This window comes from Plasmodium vivax, chromosome 5 (assembly GCF_000002415.2).
Source record: "Plasmodium vivax chromosome 5, whole genome shotgun sequence".
NCBI lineage: Eukaryota > Apicomplexa > Aconoidasida > Haemosporida > Plasmodiidae > Plasmodium > Plasmodium vivax.
Window position 1 is genome coordinate 171267 of NC_009910.1, and position 16922 is coordinate 188188.

Here is a 16922-nt window from a genome sequence, read left to right on the forward strand (position 1 = left end):
TTTCCCCGCTACACTTTTTCTTGCCGCCTTTTCCCCTCTTGAAGTCGAAAAAGTGAATCTATAAAAGGGACGCTTGTCATTTTTACAGGCTGAATTGCATCTTTTTTACATGTGCCCTTTTTGACAACCCTGGGAGGAACAACTTTTTCAGATGGGACCCCCCTCTGCATTTTGCCGTGGTCACCATGTTGGTTACGCAGCCTCCTCCTGCGCATAGAAAAATTCAAAGTCGATCCATTTGACGTTGCCGCAACTGAGGAGAATATCGCGTGAAAATACAGGCCAGGCTTCCCCATCCTGCCTGCATCTGCATTGCATCTTTGCTGCATCTGCGTTGCATCTTCCCGGTAACTTCCCCGCAACTTCCCCCACCCTTGCCGCGTATCTGCCGCGTCCCCGCCGCTTCCCTGCCTGCCAGTTTATCCAAAAGATTCGATGCATAGGCCAAGCTGAAAATGAAAAAAGCCGAAAGCGCAAGTTGTGAGTCGCTGGAAAATCCCAGCGAACGGGAAAGTCACCCCTACGAGGTAAATAAGGCAAACCATTTCGTGGCCAACGTGGCCAAGGAGGAGAGGAGGAAAATACCCACTGATGAGCATGGCCAAAATGCGGGGAAGGATGACACTGGTAGACATAACGCTGAAGGGGGTGAAGCGACCAGCCCCAATAACCCTGGCAATGACAATGGGCCCAACGATAGTACCAGCGCGGATGTGGAAGATAAAATAATTAGGAAATATCTGAGCAAGCGGATGAGTGACATCGGTTTAAACCCCATGAGGGGGAGTGAGAGTGGGGGGGAAAGTGCAGAGGAGAAGGAAAAGCCAAAGGGGGATGGGAGCAGAGGCGAAAGTCTTGGGGGAAACATGCGCGAAGACGGAGAGGGAGATCCCCCCAAACGTCGATCCGAACCGCCCGGCGAACACGTCAACATCATCAGCGACAGCAGCAGCGACGGGGATGACGTGCCGCTTCTAAAAACGCTCAACATTGAGCGGGCAAAAGTGCACGTCAAAGTGGGAGACATAACAAAAGCCAGCGGCGGGGACGCTACCTCCAGAATCGGCGGAGCAATTGTAAAGAAGCGAAAAACGCACGAAGGGGAAGAGAAGGTAAAAAGTATTAAACGCTCCCGCATCAATGGGGATATGCAAAGCGGAAACAAAAACAGGGACGCCGACCCTGAGTCAGATGCAAGTAGCGATGACGAATACTTAATCAATCTTATTAACAGCAACGGTGGTAGTGACGAATTCCAGGGCAGTAGAAACCAGCAGACTGCAAAAAAGGATGCAGCGCGCCGATTAAACGGAAAGGCTGGCAGAAAGACAAGAATCAGTGACGGTGGAGGGGATGGAAGCGACTCCTCAGCAGACGACGACAGCACTTCCAGCTGCGATTCGGACGAACCCATCCTTGTAAAAAGTAAACTAAAAAATCAAACGAATTCTCCCCAAAGGGGGGTAGGCAGTAGTGCTGATAGGTACGGCGGGCTCGTGCAGACCATCGCCAGCACTGGTGACAGCGGCAGGGCTCAGAATAACGGCGTACGTAGCAGTGAGACCAAACAGGTGGCAGCGAAAGGTAAAGGCAGCTCACAAGTAGTAGTATCTAACAGTAGTGCAGCCGCAAAGAAAAAAAATGCCTCTTCTAAAGGGAAGGAATCTTCAAATGTGCACGCATCTCCCAAAATGAATGCATCTCCCAAAAAGCATGCATCTCCCAAAAAGCACGCATCTCCCAAAGCGCACGCTGCCCCAAACGCGAAGGGCAGCGCCCCGAAAAAAAAAAAATCCAAAAAAGATAAAGCCAAAAAAAAAAAAAAAAGCAGCAAAGCTGCGCAGAAAGGGGGCACCAAGGAGGGGCGGCAAAACGGCGTAGTCGCGAAGAGGGTAAAGAAAGGCAGCAAGGGGAGTGATCGCTCCAAAAAGAGAGACAACGCCAAAGGGAGAGACCGCACCAAAAAGAGAGACCACACCAAAGGGAGAGACCGCATCACCCGCAAAGATAAACCAAAATGCAAGCACAGGCACAGCAGCGACGACCTCGAAAACAGCCTGAGTCAAAGCAACGACATCGAAACAGATTCCATCGTTATAGGTACGTTCGACCCGCACAATCGGACCCCCAAGGAAAAGCTCGTAGCGCAGCTGCTCATTCGCTGGTGGTACGTCCTACCGGACTGGCCAACGCCTGACTTTAATTATGAGCCGGAGCTAACCAAAAGAAAGTTGAGGCTAGTCTCCCTGGAAGAATATGAAGATGAAGAAGACGTAAACAAAGAGGGCTTTCGAAAGGTCTACGAAATCTCTGCCTTCCCGGGAGTCTTTCGAGACGCTACTGGAAAGGCATATGACTTGAGGGACAAAGAATCCTGCCCCTGTTACAACAACTTTATAAAAAAAACAGAACTGGAGTTGCTGGAGCTAATCTGCCAAGCTATAAAGAACCAAATGGAGTCTCTCAAAAAGTCCGTGTATGATGAGAGCGGCACAGAGAGGACTCTCGAACGGCAGCTCAAAGATGCAGAGGGGAAACTGAACAAAATTACAAAAAAAAAGGCAACAAAAACAAAGGCGGAGGGGGGGGCTCCAGAGGGGGAACTCGACGAGGCACCGGAGGAGGCACCAGAGGAGGCGCCAGAGGAAACGCCCGAGAAGACGCCCGAGAAGACGCCCGAGGATACACCCGAGAAGGCTTCCGAGGAGACACCAGAGAAAACACCCGAGGAGACCCCCGAGGAGTCACCCGAGGTAGGGGGGGATACATAGCGCTTTGTTGAGGAGGGCTGCCAAAGAGGGGGGAGGGGGAAACTCTATCCTTTCTTGGCAGGGCCAAAGTGGGCACCCCTCCCACATATGTGCTCCTCCCCATTTGCCGCCCCCCCCCATCTGCCGCTCCTCACTTGAGGACAAAATTTACGACCCTGTTGGGAATATACAACACGTTGACGAGTCGTTTGCCCCGTTTCTTCTCCCTTTCGATTCGGTCCTTTATCCTGTTTGTGGCCTCACGAATGATGCCCTGTGAGCGTTCCGCCGGTTCTTCACTTGTGGGGCGCTCCGCTGGCTCTTCATTTGTGGGGCGTTCCGCCGGCTCTTCATTTGGGGGGCGCTCCGAATGCTGATAACTCTCTAAACTGGGTAACTCCCCCAAGCCGTTGCGCCGCTCCACCTCCATGAAGGCCACGTGGCGGTTATTCAACCGGATGGAGAGCCTACCCACCAGTGGAGCCTCCAACCGGAATAAGGAGGGCCATCGCGAGAAGTACATCAGGCTAGAATTGCAGAAATAACAAATCTGCTTTCTCTCCGGTTTGTATTTCTTCAAGTAGAAGAACCAGAACTCCTCGGAGATGTGCGGGCAGAAGGGGAACAGTAACTTCACAAAGATTAAAAAGATTTTCAAGGGGATGTAATCCCACTTTTTAATTTCGTTAAAGAATGTCATGAAGAAGGAGACGGCTGTGTTCAGCTTCATACTGTTTAGGCACCTCGTTATTTTGTGAATGTAATAATTTGCCCTTTCTTTCTTCTCCCGTTCAATTTCGCTTCCCCTTTTTTTTACAATCACGTCTGATAGCTGTTTGAGCGAGTGGTCCTCACTACATAGTGAGTTTATACTACGTTTTAATGCTTCCCTTTGCCTCCCACGGTTGAATTCTGCTTCATGTTGGCTCCCCCCCCCACTTTTCATCATTTCAAATTGGAGAATCATCTGCTTGTTCCGTTTTTTCCTCCTACACTTGGTGCAAATTATATGGTCGTTGCTTTGTTCGCGGTGGGTCTCCACAAAATTATGGCCTCCATTTGGGGGAACTCCAGAGTTAACCTCGATAGTGGCGTTACACTCCTGTGGTATCTTCTCCCCCCCCAAGGGAGAGGCTCCTTTTACATCCTCCACAAACAAGCTATATAAATTGTTCAAAAATTTGTAGGTCCCTTTTATCCCCTTGAGGTCCCATTTTTTGTTCTGATCTATAGGTCCTAAGAATAGGATATACAGCCGGAGACAATCGGACCCATATTTCTTCACAATATCGTTCGGGTTCACTGTGTTTCCTTTCGACTTGGACATTTTTTCATAATTGGCTTTGACTTCCACGTGTGGGGCCTCCTTCAAAAAATATCTCCCCTCTCTCTGCACCACCAGCTCCTCTGGAATTTGGCGCTTCGTGTACTTCTTCCCCTGGGCGGTTGGGCCCGTTCCTCGCAGGGCCTTCTCAGTGGTGCAGTTAAGTTGGTCAGGTAAGGGCGGTTGGTCGGAAACGGACTGTTGGCCCTCTTTTCCAAGTTGGCCGCTTCCACCCGGGGGGGCATCCTTCCCATGGGTACTCTTCGTGCTGCCCCCCTGCGGGGGCCCCTCCGCCGCTTCCCCCCTCACCGTTGCATAACTAACCAACTCCCCCTCCAACGTCGTGTAGGCAAAGAACGAAGTGGCGCTCAGGAGGAGGCCCTGGTTGAAGAGCCTCTGGAAGGGCTCCTTATGGCTAACCAGCTTAAGGTCGTACAGAAACTTGTGAAAAAACCTCGCGTACAGCAGATGCAGCACAGCATGCTCACTCCCCCCAACGTACAGGTCCACAGGCATCCAAAAATTGGCCCTCTCTTTGTTAAAAATGCAATTCGAATTCTTAGAGTCCAAGTACCTTAAGAAGTACCAGCTAGAGCCTGCCCACTGAGGCATGATGTCGCATTCTCTCTTGTAAAGATTATTTTCTCTCCTTTGGAAAGCCCACTTCTTAAATCTGGAGAGAACGGAGGGAGATCCTTCACTGTGTCTACTGGAACCCAATTCGTATATTCTTTTGTGGAACTTTGGCAGATGCACAGGGACGTCATCTATGTAGATATCCCTCGGGGGGGAACTACACAGGGGGGTAGTCTCCCCATTTGGGTGCTCCTTCTGTTTATTGCTCACAGTGGGGATTTGCTCCCCATTTGGGTGCTCCTGTTGGGTGCCCCCCACTGGGAAGAGAAAGGGAAAGGGCTCGCCCCAGTACCTCTGCCTCGAAAACAACCAGTCCCTCAAATTGTACACGCTGCACCCTTTGCTATACTTCGATGCGGACAGCAATTTGTGGAGGACCTCTTCCCCTTTGGAAGTCTCTCCCACTTGTTCTCTCCTCCCCCTTTTAACGAACAGCAAGTGCCCATTATTCTCTAACACGTAAGAGCAAACGTATATGGGGATGTATTTCCCTATTATGGGGTTGTAAATAACAGAGCCTGTGAAGAGGATCCGCTCATTCTTCAGCCTCTCCGTGTCGTTCTGCCTGACTGCTTCGCTCACGAAGGCTAGTAAAGATTCGTTCCCATTCACTATCTGGTGGATGTTCGGATGATTGACGCTCACTAATAATTTGTCCCCTTGGAAGATGGCCTCCTTTTCGTTTAAAAATATTTTCACATATAAATCCTCCTCCTTTTCTTCACCATCTGTGGTGAAACTCAGCAGATGTTTTTTCTCCCTCCCGTTAGGGGGTAGTCCCAATATGGAAGCCCTCGGTTTGATCGCCCTCAGCACATCTTGCACAGCGTCCTCATCATAAATGAGGCGTTCCATTTGGCTGTCTCCCTCCAGAATGGGATGCTTCTCATTCGACGTTCTAACAAACGAAGCGAAGAAGTCGTAAGAGCCCCCCCCCTGACGGTACAGATAATTCAAAAGGAGAGTCACCCCATCGTTGGCGTAAATGCTATGATAACAAACATGCGGGGTGATACAATCCGAAGGGATGCGAAGGAGATCCCCAGCTGCCCACTCACCGGTAGGTATCACCCTCGCCTTTAGAATGATGCCTCTTCTCTTGCCTATCCAATTAATTTGCATCTGTTTGATCTTCTGTGGCCAGTCGATGTCCTTCAAATCTTCAATCAGTCTGTTGGCGTACTTCGTAATTTTGAGGTACCACTGCAGGAGCTTCCTCTTGGTTACCTTTAACCCTTCCAAATTCGCCTCATTCTTCATTTCGTCATTTGACATTACACAGTTAATTTCGTTCGACCAATTAACATAAGACATTTTCTTATAACCCAGGCCTCTTAAATACATCTGAATGATAATCCACTGCGTCCATTTGTAGAAGCCTCCATCTGATGTGTTAATTTCATTTTCCCAGTTGAAGAGGAACCCCATTTTCAGTAGCTGTTTTTTAAAATTTAGTATATTTTTTTGAATGATTTTTCTGGGGTCTACTTTCATCCTCATAGACATCCTATCGCATGGCAGTCCGAAGCTGTCCCATCCGATGGGGTGGAAGACGCAATGGTTGGTCATTCGCTTGAACTTGGCCAGCACGTCCGTTATGGTGAAGCACAGGATGTGCCCCATGTGCAGGCCCTGCGCCGACGGGTAGGGGAACATGTCCAGCACGTAGAACTTCCGCCTGGCGGGCTTCCCCCCCCGATCAAGTTTAGGCTCGCCCGAGAGGCGGCTGGAAATGCCTCCCTCACCCTCGCCGCTCCCATCGCCGCCTGCAACGCCTCCTTCGCCCACGCTACTTCCATCGCCGCCTGCAACGCTGCCCCCCCCGGCGCGCCGGTTGAACCGCGCGAAGTCCCTATCCAGCAGCCGCTTCGAATTCCACACGACTTGCCACTTCCGCTCGATCGCCCGGAAGTCGTACGCCCCCAGCTTGCCCTCGCGCCTCCCCCTCCCCGAGTCGCGCCCACTCGGCTGCAGGAAGGAAAGCGCGCAACTGTCATGGGTGCTTCTAACCCCGCCATGCCCACTTCTAACCCCACCTCTCACACTCCTCACTGCAAACACATGGCGAGCCGTTTCACAGACGAGCAAGTAACACGAGACAAGGGTGAGCGTCCAGCTGAATGGCATACCACGGGCATGATAGGTGCCGCTGTCCTTACGAAAGGTACCTAATAATCGGGTGAACGACCAGGTGGGGGAGGCTCACCCGCTAACAACAAAAATGGCAGTAAATAACCGATCGGCAAGCAGAATGATAGGCCCCCCTTCCTACGCAGATGGGCTAAAAGGAGCAAATGGGTATACAAAATGGAAGAACAGGAGAAGTCCCTTTTTTTTCTTTTTTTTTTTCTTCTTCTTCCTCCTCCTCATCACTGCAGCGTTGCACAATTGTGTAAACTAACCCCAATGGAACGGCAGAACGTTTACTCCCATTTGCATATCTACAAAGGAGAAGAAAAAAAAAAATTATCGCGTCGTGCTTCACCAATTGGAAGGTCACCCCTTTGGTAAAATGCTTGCCAAATGGTACGTGCCAAGGAAAGGTCGGGTGAAGAAAGAAAAAAAAAAGAACCAAAAATGCTGCGATTTTTTTCTCCTTTTTTTTTGCATCCGTCATGCGAACATGTGTGGGAAGAGAGCCGAGGTGCTTCTCCCCACTGTAGGCAATAAGAACGGGCGTGTCCCCCTATGCAGAGTCTTTCCTTTTACCCCTCTGCGGAGTTGACACCTCTTTTCTCGTTCGAATCTCTCCCATGAGAGTGTTGTACCACCCTGTGCACGCCGCAAAAGCAGCACTGTTCACCCCAAGTGGTAGTCACCCCAGTGGTAGTCTCCACAGCACAACATGCCCCTCCCCCCACAAATGTCAAAGCCACATTCGGCAGCTACTGAACCGGGGGGAGCATCTAAGGATTCACAAAAATGGCTACCTACAACATCATCAGGTGGGGCCGGCGTTACCGCTTCATTCATAGTGCGCGCCATGTGCAAATCACCAAAAAAGGCCCTGCCAGGCACTACTATGTGGAAGGAGCTAACCTCCAAGAGGTAACCGCAAATGGGGTAAATTTCATCACACGGGGTGAGGACAGCACTCCCGGAGTGGACCTCCCAAATGAAGAGATACCCCCAATGGGAAACACCTCCCCACCGAAAAGCAGCAACCTAACGACGAGCGATCTACTAACCAGGCACGAAAAAGACGCAGCAATAATGACCCACATAGTAAACAGTTTAACCACTGCAGAGAAGACGAATGGCAGCTTTCTAAACCTGCTCACCCTATCTACTCTACACAAACAGGAGATTGAAAAGGAGCAAAACGCACTCTGCTGTAAAGACAAAATTAGGGACCACCTGAGAGAGTACCTCCACTTCGCTATAAAGAACAACCACCACCATTACCTCTTTAACATTTACGAGCTGACTTGCCTGTACAGAGTAGACGACGTAGAATTGCTCCGACAAGTGGTGGAGCAAATACTCATCCACACAACCAGTGAAGAAGAAAAAGTCATTCACTGCTACTGCATAGTAAAACATCTGGCTGGAAAAAAAAAAAATGATAGGGTCATTGCTCTGTTGCTAGCCAATCACCTTTTCAACGATTCTTTTTTTAACTTCCTCCAAAGGAACGCATGCGTCAGCAGCAGTTTTGTAAATATCCTAAGTTATGTGTCAGACGCGATAGGGTACAACCCTAACGGGGCTTTCCTACCCTCCCTGCACTGCGCACTGAGAAAGTATGCTAGCCATTTTATCAGCAGGTTGGAAAAGGAGATAGAACCCAAAATGGTCAACAATGTAGAGGAGCTAGCCAAAATGCAGGAAATTTTTCTAAAAAATGGGTTCTATGATGATGATTTTAATTTGTTAATTAAACGGCTTGTACTCTCTTGCTCTTCGTATGTCAACCCGTTAGACTTGCTCGTGCTCTCCTCCAATGTGCTGCTTAGCTTTGCAAGGAGTGACCACCTGCTTCTCCCTCGTAGTGAGCACCAGGGGGGGGCGACGCCCCCGGAAGAGGGAAGCTTCCCCAAGGGGGGCAACTCCAAGGGGGAGAACCCCCCCAAATGGTACAGAACCTTCCTGTCCGCGAAATCCATGGCAGACGTGGTCATCAGGACGAGCGACCCCTACATGGCCAACACGTGCAGCCACCCGGAGCACATCCAGCGGTACCTCCTCCTGTGCTGCTACTGCCACTTCACTTTGTTCTCCAACTGGTGGGCCGACACTGCAATTCGCCACAGGCTGGAAAAGAAAAGGAGGCCTCACAAGGCAGTGCTGCGGTCGAGAGTGCCCTACAAAAGCCACCTTGCCGACCAGGTGTCTCACCTGCTGGCTGTGCTTCTGCACAGGTATGGAGGTTCCGCTCGGGGAGAAGAAGACCCGCATGTAGACATCCACGCGGTGGGAAGCGGCCCAGGAGACAAGCACCCAGGAGATCACTTATCCAAGTACCTACCCTACCTGCTCAAATCTTTCCTGCGAGTAGGGTTAACCAAACCCGAGATGCTACACAACCAGTCATTCATCCAATTTTTTGAAGAAATATTTTTGCATATAGTTGACGCGTTCGTTGCAAAGTATGAGCAAGGCAGAAGGGGAAGTGCCGTGGATGCAAAAAATCAGGGCAGTTGCACCAACAAGGCAAGTATCCAAATGACGAGGGGAGGTGCCCCCCACAAAGGGGATAACCTAAAGTGGGAAGAGAGTAACCTCCTTCCATCCGCTAACCATCCACCACTCTACACGAATGACGAATTGAGTCTGTATGAGCTGAGCTCCATCTGTGAGTGCTTCTTTCTGGTGAAGCTAATGCAGGGGAAAGTCCTTCCAAAACGTAGAATGCTCTCGCGAAAGGGGGTAATCCCCCTCCAGGCATCATCCGATGAGAGGGAAAACCAGAGTAACTGCCCGTTAGACAAATCCCGAGACGCATTCGAAAAAACGTTGTACATATTTCTGGGGAAGTTCCCACCTTCAGGAGAGCTGCATCTAAATGGTCAGCACCACCATCCGTTGGACGAACAAGACATTCTTAAAGGACTGATAAACCAAATGAGGTCCTGCTCAGAACCCATTTTTCTGTACTACTTAATGTTAAGAACGATTTTACCGATTCTATTTTGTGATACCCGTGAGAGGTCCTTAGATGTGACCAAAAGGATAATTTCGTTCGTCCTCTCGATACCATTTCGAAGAGACATCCTAGTGAAAGGGTTGTCACCTGCACAGGGGACTGACTCAACGCACAAGCACCTCCATCAGATTTTAAAGAGACTCACTCAGTGGGAAAATTGTGCCATATCTATAAACAGCCAAAGGAGAATTAGAATACAAACCAAAGGGAGGGGCCTTCCATTTGATTTTGTTTACGCCGGTGACTTCCTTCGTCCTTCGTCTATTTTTTTACTTTGCCTTAATGAGATGACGAAATGGGAAGATGTGTACCGACCCTTTCTGCAGGAGGTTTTCACAACTGACCACTTCTCGGATGAGAATAAGGCCAGCTTCTCGGATCTAGTACAGGGGGCGCGTGACTCGGTCGATTTCAGCGTCTCTAGGTTCTTAAGGGAAAGGCGGGCTTAAAACTGCTCAGCGCTGCACAGTTTTTGTGTGGCTCCGTCGGATACGCTAAGGTGGGAAGCGGCCACGTAGGGAAAGGCGCAAATGCGGTCCCCTTCTCATGCTTGCCTCGTTTGAGCGGCTTCCCCAATTTTCCCCTGTTGCGTCTTTTTTCCCCCCCCAAGTGGAGCCCATTCTATGAGCTACAAACGGGGCAACTCACCAGACATGCCATTCCCTACATTAACGGTAAAATTAATTTGTTTGAAAAAAAAAAAATTCTGCACATGGCTAGTGGAAGGGCGCACATGGCATGTCCGTCACGTAGAGCCGAACTGGGAGGTACAAAACAATTAGAGCGCATATGCAGGCGAAGCTGTAGTACAGGGACGTCTGGAAGCTGCAGAGGGGGAGGGAGGTAAGTGGGGGATGTGGGGCATATTCGGGTGAGCTGGCGGCAAAACGGTTATAGTTGCCCGTCATTGGCGGCGCTTCCAGTTGACTAGAAGCAGTTTGCCACAGTTCGCCGCAACTCGCCGCATTTTGCCCCCTACAAGTCGTATCCCATGGCGCGGTTGTAGTGGCAGGCCAGGAAGGCCCCGCAGAGGAAGCCGCCAATGTGCCCAAAGAAATCGACGGTGGGAGAAAAACTAACGAACAAAAAAAACAACACAAAAATAGACACATTAAAAATATAGTAGTTCTTAGCCCGCCTAGATAAATTGGCCCAGGCTAAAAATATTTCGAGAATGGAAAACCCAATGAGGCCGAATCCACTTGTGGAGGCACCCACAGCTAGCTGACAGGGGTTGCAGATGGTCGTTAATACATTTCCAATCACCCCTGAGAGGACGTAAAGGAAAATGAAATTCCCCTTTTTGTATTTGCTCTCTATCACTAGCCCTAAGTTCAGCATGCACATGATGTTAATTATTAAGTGCCACCAATTCGCATGCAGGAAAATTGGGAACAGCAGTCTCCAGATTTCTCCTTGCCTGAGGGGGGGGGTCCACAATATGAGGAGAAATGTATGCCGCGAAAGGGGTGCATACTTCTTCACATATTAGCATGTGCATACGTAGGTGGGTCCTTTGATGGCCCCCTTTTCCCTCTTGAGAAGCCTACTTAACGGCGGGGCCATACGTGGCGCCCAGGAACGTCAACACCTGCACGCTGGGCGCCGTTAAGTTTTCGCTTAAGAGGCAACTCAAAATGTAAATGACAATTTGGGCGAAGCTAATCCATACGATGATTCTGAGGGGGGGGAGAAGCAAGGGGAGGCGGTCAACGGTAGGAACTACGCATCAGAGCAGACAGGGGGAGCTGCAGTGTGAGGTTCCCCTATGTGTAGCCCCCCTGTGTGTGGTTCCCCGCACGAGACGCCGCTACCTCCTCAGGGACATGTCCGGAAAGAGCATGTCGTAGAAGGTCCCCCCCTTGGGGCTCCCCTCCATCAGGGGCACATCTTCACTCGCCGCCAGGGCGTTCCCCCCCGTCTGTAAATCTCCTCGGAGCATTTTTTATGCGTGCATGTAAAAGGGAATGTTTAGCCAAATGGAGGCATGAAAAAGGGGGAGGCATGAAAAAGGAGGGGGCATCTAGGTGGCCCACCCTGCGGGGTTGTTTTGCTTTTTGCTAACAAGGTTCGCCCTCATTCGTGGGTACAACGGTGTGAGCGAGTCTACACTGACAGGCACGTATGCAGGTATGCGTGTGTACGCACCTTTACAAACAGGCATGAAGAGACGAGTTAAAACGGATGCACGTTTGACTCGAACGACACGTACGGTCAGGGGAAAAAAGTCTATTCGTTTACGTCACTTGCCCGTTGCGAATGGATCAGTTAGACCCACGTGAAAGGGATATTTTGTCTTTCACATTTCGCAATTCGCATTTTTGCGTCTTTCCCTTGAGGGGGCGCGAAAAAAAAAAAAAAAAAAAATAGCCGTGTAAATACACCCATTCTGTTGTGCTGTTGGCCTCCCCGAATGCTAAATCGATGAGATTGCTCCGTTGATTGTGGCAACACGTTAAGGAGTTCTCCTTCGCTTAGCTTAGCTTCCTTTTTTTTGTTTTGTTGCTTCCCCAAAAGGGAAACCATCTCAAGCGGAGGTAATGGGAGATACTATCCCAGGGAGGACGAAGCACATGAGGCTGCCACGTTAATAAACAAAGGGGCCTTTTTTCTTTTTTTTACACACTCTGCTTTGCATACCCAGGTGGTGTATTTTGAACTGCCCAATGTGACGGCCAATTTAGCGCTTACCATCCCGTGTGCGAATTGAAAAAAGGGGGGAACCGAAAGAAGGGTGCTACTATAAGAGGCGCACTAACCCTTTTGCCGCTTTACAGCTTTACCGCTTTGCGCTTCCCCTTCAAGGGGCATCTGTTTAACCTCCTTTACGCGGGTGGTACCCCTGGGAGGTGTTCCCACTGGGGTAGTTTTCACCATGTTGCTCTTAAAACGGAGAGACGCTGAAAATGATTATCGTTTGGGGTTACTTTCTGGGCCACATATCGGCATGTAGACCCCCACAGGGAAGACCGCCGCACAAGGGGGAACCAAAAGGGGAACCAAACGGGGGAACAAAAGAGGAGAACCAAACGGGGGAACAAAATCTGTTCTTCGTTCCTAACGTGGGTCCATGTGTCAACAGGAATTTGCACACAAGATGGTCATTTCAAACAAAAGGTGACTTCAATCGCCGGTAGGAAACTTCAGAGAAAAAAAAAAAAAAAAATCGCAAAATTGTGTTCACGTTAATGTGAAGAAAAACAAAAATGGGACGTTTGCTTCTCTTCAGTTTACATGCTGTGTGAAGTATCCCCTTTTCAATGACGCCACTTAAGCGCATTTTTTTTCTACTCCCCTTAAGTTATTGTGTCACTCCGCCGCTACGCTCTTCACCTGTTCGCCACGCCTGTTTGCCATCTCTTCACATCTCATCGCATCCTCCATCCGAAGTGTAAAGCGGGAACACCAGAAAAAAAAAAAAAAAAGCTGATTGTAATTGGCTTCTAACCTCAAACCGGGGCTAAAACAAACCGACGCATTTTGATCTTGCAAGCGGCGGGGGTAACGTGAACACGGTGACAGTGCGAGTTGCTACGCCGCCACGGATGTGCCATTTTGACAAGCACATGTGTGATCGCCCGCGCGTTAGCAACTTCATTACGCGTTAGGAACCCCCGTACGCGAAATCTCCTCACTTCGCATTGCCAACCCTCCACGCATAGGCGTACGTGTAGTCCACTGCCGTGAACGCGACGCACGCGCATCTTCACCCGAACGGGTACTTGGGAAGCCCCTACATAATGGCGGGGACGCATACCAGGCGCATACGCACATAAGCGTGGCACATATGCATACATGATAAAAAAAAAAAAAAAAAAAACCCAAAGGGGCTGCCCCCCGAAATGTATGCAAAGCGTTCTGCGCGCAGTAGTAGTGTAATTTATTTATTCATTTATTTACTCATTCGTTTATTCATTTATTTTTTTTTTTTTAAAACATACGCTCATACGTAACCTTCAATTTTCTTTTCTTTTCTTTCACAAACGAATGAACCATGTAACTTGAAGGAATAAGCGTTCTTAGCATTTACGTCACCCCCGGCCAGCTTCCCCCCCCCCTGGTCATTTTCACGCCACGCGTAAACCACCCATTTGTGACCATTTATTTTCTGCCTCCCCCCTCGCACACGTTCGTATCCTTAGCCTGCTTATGCGAACTGAGAAAATATTTTTGTAAGCGCATACACGCATGGGCGACTTGTGGCAACCTCCCCCCCGCACGCAATCGTGTAGTTCGCTGCTACCCCCTGTGTGGAGTTAAAGGGAGCTGGGCCTCAAACGCTTTTAAGCAGAGGCTAAGCAGAGGCAGATTATTCTTCGCCAGCTGGAAAGCAATTCAATACACAGCTTCGCACCGCCGTCATACCAAGTCGATCTCATTTTTTTTTTTTTTTTTTATTTTTTTTTTTTTCTGCCCCATAAACGCAACGAAGAGTGCACCCCCTCAGAGAATTCCCCCCCCCCCCGTATACCGCGTACACCCCCTACACATATTTGGCGCCTAAGATGAGGACCAAATTGTTATCCCTCTTCCTCTTGTTAATCCCCCTTGCCCTTCGCAACTACGCACGCGCGCATGAAGATCTGTTTAACGAGCACATCACGACAATACACGACGGGGAGCTGAACAACTTCATCACGAAGAATGACGTCGTGCTGGTCATGTTCTTCGCCCCCTGGTAGGAGCACCCCCCGAAAGGGACTAAGCGAACGAAGCGGCCGAAGCGGCATTCTCCACCGCTCCCGCTTATGCCGCTTATACCGCTACCCCACTTATTATGCCGCTCCCCCCCACAGGTGCGGGCACTGCAAGAGGCTGATCCCGGAGTACAACGAAGCGGCGAACATGCTGGCGGAGAAGAAGAGCGAAATCAAGCTCGCGAGCGTGGACGCCACCACGGAAAACGCCCTCGCGCAGGAATACGGAATCACAGGCTACCCAACCATGATTATGTTTAACAAGAAAAACAGAGTTAACTACGGAGGAGGAAGAACAGCCCAGTCAATCGTAGACTGGCTGCAACAGATGACCGGTCCAGTATTCACAGAAATTACCACCAACATAGAGGAGGTACTAAAGGAGAAAAACATAGCAGTGGCGTTCTACATGGAATACACATCTGAAGATAACGAATTGTATAAGAGCTTCAACGAAATAGGAGACAAAAATAGAGAAATCGCCAAATTTTTTGTAAAAAAAAATGAAAAACATAATAAAATTTCTTGCTATAGAAAAGATGAAAAGAAAGTAGATTACGATGAGAAGGTACCTCTAAGCGAGTTCGTCTCCACCGAATCGTTCCCACTCTTTGGAGAAATAAACACAGAAAACTATCGCTTTTATGCAGAGAGCCCCAAAGAATTGGTATGGGTCTGTGCCACAACGGAGCAGTATAACGAAATAAAGGAGGAGGTTAGACTAGCAGCATCTGAATTAAGGAAAAAAACGCACTTTGTTCTTTTAAACATCCCAGAGTATGCCGACCATGCTAGGGCCTCCTTAGGATTGAATGAATTCCCAGGACTTGCTTACCAATCTAGTGAAGGCAGATACCTACTACCAAACGCGAAAGAGTCCCTACATAATCACAAAACGATTGTAACTTTCTTTAAAGATGTAGAAGAAGGAAAAGTTGAAAAATCTCTCAAATCAGAACCCATTCCAGAGGATGACAAAGCTGCTCCTGTTAAGGTCGTCGTTGGAAACTCCTTTATTGATGTCGTTCTTAAAAGTGGAAAGGATGTGCTCATCGAAATTTACGCCCCATGGTGTGGCCATTGTAAGAAGCTAGAACCTGTTTATGAAGACCTCGGCCGAAAATTAAAAAAATATGATTCTATAATTGTTGCCAAAATGGATGGTACGCTTAACGAAACACCAATTAAAGATTTTGAGTGGTCGGGATTCCCAACCATCTTTTTTGTTAAGGCCGGCTCGAAAATACCCCTGCCGTACGAGGGGGAGAGATCTCTAAAGGGCTTCGTAGATTTCTTAAACAAGCACGCCACCAACACCCCCATCTCGGTGGAAGGCGTTCCTGACCTTGAGGACGGCACAGCGGAGGAGTTATAAGCAAACCGGAAAAACTCCCCCTTGGAGCGGCGTACCAAATGGTTTCCCATCAGAAGGAGCAGCAAATGTGTGTGCCACCCCTTGTAAGAACGGGACGAGCGCGGGGTGGCACATCTTTTAGGCCCTACAAGTGTGTAGTCTACCTGGAGAGAAAAAAAAAAAAGCAGCACACCACGCGTAGCAAACGTTGGAAGCGTTGGAAGCGATGGAATCGATGGAAGCGATGGAAGCGATGGAAGCGATGGAAGCGATGGAAGCGAACCGAGTGGGAAGTCGCAGCAACAGAGGAGTAGGTCCCCTCCCCCCAATGAAGCAGCAAATAATGCACGCTGCACGGAACAACCGAGGAACACACCACACCCTGCGATGTGCTCGCAAGTGAACACGCCAATTGTTACGTCACAACACCGGGTCGTCCGCCAAGCGCGCACTCCTTTTGAGCACCGCTAACTTGGTGCCTTTTTTATGAAAAATGTTTTTTTTTTTTTCCCCTCTGCGTGAAAATACATTACTCGCCCGTGCGATGCGTGCGCACTACCTCGTCTCGTCGACCACCTTGTAACTCCAGTCGGATGACCCGCATATCCCGTAGGTGTCCCTATAACCACTGTTACCCACGTGCGTGCCTGCACCCGCTCTCCACCGTATGCTCTTCCGTGCTAAATTCGCACACCGTGAGAGGCGGCCAAAGATACGTGCACGGTGTGTGCAGTATAGACGGATGTAAGAAGTAAATGGGACCTTTAAAGGGGGGTAATTAAAGTTGGCAGTTTCTTCCCCGGGGGGTAGTGAGCATGGCGGTTTGTAGCCGCGGACGTGTGTAACCGCGAACATGCGTAGCTGTGGGTATCCCCGTTTCGCTACGCTACGCGAGGGTGGGTTGCTTCCCACCGGGCGCGAGCCACACGGGCCGCACCGCGTAAGCACCCCCGCCAGCCCCACGCTGAAAAGGGGGCGCACGAGCGGCTAGCAGCGACGCGGCTACCAGTGTAAC

At 49.7% G+C, this 16922-nt stretch overlaps 5 protein-coding genes across 5 annotated transcripts, besides 16 other annotated features; 3 read left to right on the forward strand and 2 right to left on the reverse strand.

Annotated features, from left to right (window-relative positions):
• Nucleotides 1-455: 455 nt before the first annotated feature.
• Nucleotides 456-2771, forward strand: PVX_088940 (hypothetical protein, conserved; the record flags this gene model as incomplete). The annotated part of the gene is made up of 1 exon (XM_001614830.1): nucleotides 456-2771. One exon carries the CDS (start codon nucleotides 456-458, stop codon nucleotides 2769-2771), a length of 2316 nt encoding a protein of 771 aa, XP_001614880.1.
• Nucleotides 2496-2524: a microsatellite.
• Nucleotides 2772-2901: 130 nt separating the features above from the next.
• On the reverse strand, nucleotides 2902-6848 carry PVX_088945 (leucyl-tRNA synthetase, putative; the record flags this gene model as incomplete). The annotated part of the gene is made up of 2 exons (XM_001614831.1): nucleotides 2902-6678; nucleotides 6840-6848. The coding sequence occupies 2 exons, from the start codon at nucleotides 6846-6848 to the stop codon at nucleotides 2902-2904; spliced, it is 3786 nt and encodes a 1261-aa protein (XP_001614881.1).
• Nucleotides 3614-3643: a microsatellite.
• Nucleotides 3904-3926: a microsatellite.
• Nucleotides 5395-5571: a microsatellite.
• Nucleotides 6846-6866: a microsatellite.
• Nucleotides 6867-7405: 539 nt separating this feature from the next.
• Nucleotides 7406-7428: a microsatellite.
• Nucleotides 7429-7632: 204 nt separating this feature from the next.
• On the forward strand, nucleotides 7633-10305 carry PVX_088950 (hypothetical protein, conserved; the record flags this gene model as incomplete). The annotated part of the gene is made up of 1 exon (XM_001614832.1): nucleotides 7633-10305. The coding sequence occupies one exon, from the start codon at nucleotides 7633-7635 to the stop codon at nucleotides 10303-10305; it is 2673 nt and encodes an 890-aa protein (XP_001614882.1).
• Nucleotides 9738-9761: a microsatellite.
• Nucleotides 10306-10831: 526 nt separating the features above from the next.
• On the reverse strand, nucleotides 10832-11798 carry PVX_088955 (rhomboid protease, putative; the record flags this gene model as incomplete). Its single annotated transcript, XM_001614833.1, has 3 exons — nucleotides 10832-11276; nucleotides 11407-11535; nucleotides 11671-11798. The coding sequence occupies 3 exons, from the start codon at nucleotides 11796-11798 to the stop codon at nucleotides 10832-10834; spliced, it is 702 nt and encodes a 233-aa protein (XP_001614883.1).
• Nucleotides 11632-11651: a microsatellite.
• Nucleotides 11783-11807: a microsatellite.
• An 18-nt stretch (nucleotides 11808-11825) lies between these two features.
• Nucleotides 11826-11850: a microsatellite.
• Nucleotides 11851-12297: 447 nt separating this feature from the next.
• Nucleotides 12298-12353: a microsatellite.
• A 513-nt stretch (nucleotides 12354-12866) lies between these two features.
• Nucleotides 12867-12898: a microsatellite.
• A 695-nt stretch (nucleotides 12899-13593) lies between these two features.
• Nucleotides 13594-13624: a microsatellite.
• A 737-nt stretch (nucleotides 13625-14361) lies between these two features.
• PVX_088960 (protein disulfide isomerase, putative) lies at nucleotides 14362-16563 on the forward strand (the record flags this gene model as incomplete). Its single annotated transcript, XM_001614834.1, has 2 exons — nucleotides 14362-14534; nucleotides 14653-16563. The coding sequence occupies 2 exons, from the start codon at nucleotides 14362-14364 to the stop codon at nucleotides 15926-15928; spliced, it is 1449 nt and encodes a 482-aa protein (XP_001614884.1). The 3' UTR covers nucleotides 15929-16563.
• Nucleotides 15146-15173: a microsatellite.
• Nucleotides 16401-16426: a microsatellite.
• A 226-nt stretch (nucleotides 16564-16789) lies between the features above and the next one.
• Nucleotides 16790-16869: a microsatellite.
• Nucleotides 16870-16922: the final 53 nt, after the last annotated feature.